The 3,536-nt window shown below is 42.4% G+C and overlaps 1 protein-coding gene across 1 annotated transcript in view; it reads right to left on the reverse strand.

Annotated features, from left to right (window-relative positions):
- Positions 1-58: 58 nt before the first annotated feature.
- Positions 59-3,536, reverse strand: part of spsb3a (splA/ryanodine receptor domain and SOCS box containing 3a) — a 9,234-nt gene continuing 5,756 nt past the window's right edge. Inside the window, exons 4-7 of the mRNA XM_015048760.1 lie at positions 2,801-2,988; positions 2,544-2,646; positions 2,339-2,464; positions 59-1,485 (exon numbers count right to left, since the gene is read on the reverse strand). Of these exons, the coding sequence (XP_014904246.1) occupies positions 1,094-1,485; positions 2,339-2,464; positions 2,544-2,646; positions 2,801-2,988 (809 nt within the window). The 3' untranslated portion in view covers positions 59-1,093. The remainder of the gene's footprint in view (positions 1,486-2,338; positions 2,465-2,543; positions 2,647-2,800; positions 2,989-3,536) is intronic.

Below are 3,536 nucleotides of genomic sequence, written 5' to 3' on the forward strand. Positions count from 1 at the left end.
AAATTTAAAACTTTAACGAAGTTTACACACCCAGAAAATAAAACAGAAAATATATTTGCTGAGATTACTTGATTTATTAGTGAGAAGAGCAGAGAAAACTTCACTTAGATGATGGTGAGACCACACTTTTAGTTTATTTACAAACCAGAAATTACCAACAGGTTCAGACGTTTTTTATTAACTACAGCAAAAACTTGACAAAAGTAAATAGTGGAGTAAAAATAAACTACTCAGGTTAGTGTTAGGGGTTACATTCCACACCGCTATAGTTTGAGACCTAAACCTGACGAAAGAGGAGAAAACAGGGAAATAATAAAAAAAAAAACATCTTTGCATAAACGGAACTGTACAAAAGGCTTAACGTTTAGTACATTGGCATAGAAAATCACATTTTTAAAAAGTTCTGAAACATAAATAATGTGCGTAAATGTGTTCGACGCAGACGCTAAAGGAGCTAAAAACTATAGATGGATTTTTAAATGCTGCCACGATACAAGGAGGTTAAGCCTTTAGCGGTGCTAATTACGTATTTGTTTCAAGAAAGACATAAACATAGTTTTGTTAGTAGAGGATAAAAAGAGGCAGAGTGCACTCATGATGTTTCCACTTCTAGAATTAAAAATGATCTAATTTTACTGAATAATATTCACTGCTTTTCACTTTGACAACAGAATAAAATGATCAGAAGCAATGACGTGGGTAGGTTGCTTCTGTAACGCACCAGGAACATTTAGATTAAGAACACCACACACAAAGAAAAAGTTTTTTTGTTTTTTTTTTCAAATAACCAAGATGACCACCAAAATTTGGCCTTACTTGATGTCAGTGTTGCACTGTACATGATACATCCCAGCAGTTCACTAATTCCCATATAAGAATGGCAACAACGGTGCTAGATTATACAGTATGGTCATATATTTCTACAGATGACTGAAAATGTTGAGATGCTGACACGAATAGCATGAGGAAAAAGTCACAGTAAAGATGCACGGCTCCCTCCGCTCTGCTCTGTCAGTCCCAGAGGTTTTCCTCCCTGCCATGGTTTGCCGCTGTGAGCGCTTTTTGAAGCGGAGCTGGGATCTGAGCTTTCCAGTCACGTCCAGCGGCATCTCTTCCTCTGGCAGGCCTCGGGGTCAGACGCGCAGCCCTCCGAGTCACTCTCGGAGAACGACGGTTGGGCCGGCAGGGTTGTGGGTAAGTGCGGGGACCGCTCGGGCCCTTCTGTGGTCTCCTCCGTGGCTCCGCTGTTCAGACTGAGCACCCAGCCCAGCTTGTTGTGGAGGACCTGGCGAAGGCCCGGCGGCAGAGGCAACACATCCAGCGTGTCCATGCAGTCCGGGAGCAGGCGGCGGAGGCGGGCGCAGCAGAGGTACAGCAGAGAGGTCGGCGTGGAGCAAGACCTGATGACTTTCATGCTGCTCTTGGCCGCGGTGGAGCACGCCATTGGATAAAACCTCTTATTGTGCAGCTCTTTGGCAGGAAAACACTAAAGAAAAAAAAAAACAAAAAAACAGTAAATGACTGGATTTTATTTTGGGGTATGTAAGTAAAGAGTAAGGTGGGCGACAGGTACAAATGTATAGCAAACAGTGAAATGTGTCCCAAATTCATGGATGATGCAAACTCCAAAACACACTAACACAAATGCAACAGAAAAACACTGTAAAAACTGCAGCAACAAGCAAAAATGCTGCAATCAGAGGAAATGGAATAAAAAGAGAAAATGCCACAAATAGCCAAAACAACTGCAAACAGAAGTGCTCCAGGCCACTAGGGGGAGTCTGGAGGAGGCAATACTACCTAAATTATTATCCTGATGTTTCTGATGTTGAAAAAGATATGAAGTATAACTCAACCTTTTCTTCCTTCCTTTTTCCATCTGTCTTCTGAACGTCCAGGTTTTACCATATAGATCTAAATATTCCTATGGTTTACTGAGAGTCTGCTCCCATATGACTTGTTGATTGACACCCCCTAGTGGTGTGGAGAACTTCCTATTTTTGTGGAGCGAGTTTGCAACATGCCATACTTCTTGTTGTTTCTATTAATTGCAGTATTTAACCCCCTTAATCCATTTCCTGTGGTTTCAACATTTTGTTTAGGGTTGCAGCTTTTTTTTTTTTTTTTGCGGCGTTTTTTTGCTGTGCATTCACACCTGTTGGTCACCATAGAAGAAGTTAAAGAAAAATCTAATTTTTTTTTAAACACTGCAAAAGACCTTCTTCTGCATCAAAATTAAGCATTACATTGTGTTGGTCTATTATATAAAATTCTAGTAAAATACGTTTAGGTTTGTGGTAAAACGTGGAGTAGCTCTATTAACATGAACTTTACTGACCTATACACTTCCGGTTCTTGAAGAAAGTGAGTGTGCCGTGCCACGTGTCCAGATGAACTCCAATGATGGATCCTTGTCCAAAACGGGAGGAGAACTTCAATTTGTCTCCTTTATGATGCAGCAATCCTGGAAAACACGATACATCACACTTTTCTTTAAATGTTTCAAGCAGACATATGTTCCCTGATAACACTGTTGAGCTCACCGGTGTAGGAGAGCCCCCAGCTGTCTGCATCTTTCCCCAACAAACTGCAGAACGTGTGCCTGTACTTGTCCAAGTTGACATCAGATGTCCCAATGCCAACCATCTGTCCAGAAATAACAATTTCAGCACAAATCAGCTTTTATTCAGCATTCAATTATTTGAATTGAATTCTATCATTCAATTCAAATTATTTGAATTGAATTCAAATCATTTGAATTGAATGCTACCACGGCTATCGACAAATCCTGGAGGCTTACCATGTCTGTTCCGTACACCGGAGACGTCATCTTGATTTCCCAGAAGTGCTGCCCGTCCGCCAGCTCCCTGGAGCCGCGGACGGCCGCCGTCCCACAGCTGTAGTCGGAGTGGAAGCTCACTTTGCGATTGTCGCAGGTCAGCAATGTTGCAGTCGAACGGCTGCTTGCATCCCAAACCCAGTCGAAATCTGTGCCATCAGAGGTCATGTTGACAGCAAATTAAACAAGAAATCAAATATTGTTGACTAAATATCAAACATACATGTCTTTCTGACTGAAATTTCTAGATTTCTGCAGTTTCTAGAATGTTCTACACGTTTAGCAAAGCCATTTCAAGATTTAAAACCACTGTTGCTCTGCTTTTAATAACACAGTTTGACTGAGACGTTAGAGCAGGGGTCCCCAAACTACGGCCCGCGGGCCGGATCCGGCCCGCCTCCTCATTTGGTCCGGCCCCCTGAACAATACCAGAGAGCATTCAGTTTTTTTTTTCATATATATGTGGATTTTTCTTCAACCACCAGGGGGGCTCTTGAGCAGATATGAAACTTAGTTTCCCTCAATGGAATATATACTAGTCAGTACCAGTCACCGTTTCGCTCACGGTTTTTTTCCATTTGCATTCTGGGTAAAAATCTATCTACAAACGTGAATATGTCGTCGGCAGTAATCCACCCCCCCCTCCCCCCCCCCCCCCCCACCCACCCACCCCCCACCACCCAACAACCAAAGAACA

Source organism: Poecilia latipinna, unplaced genomic scaffold, assembly GCF_001443285.1.
Source record: "Poecilia latipinna isolate Pla-1442-1.1 unplaced genomic scaffold, P_latipinna-1.0 Scaffold902, whole genome shotgun sequence".
NCBI classification, from domain to species: domain Eukaryota; kingdom Metazoa; phylum Chordata; class Actinopteri; order Cyprinodontiformes; family Poeciliidae; genus Poecilia; species Poecilia latipinna.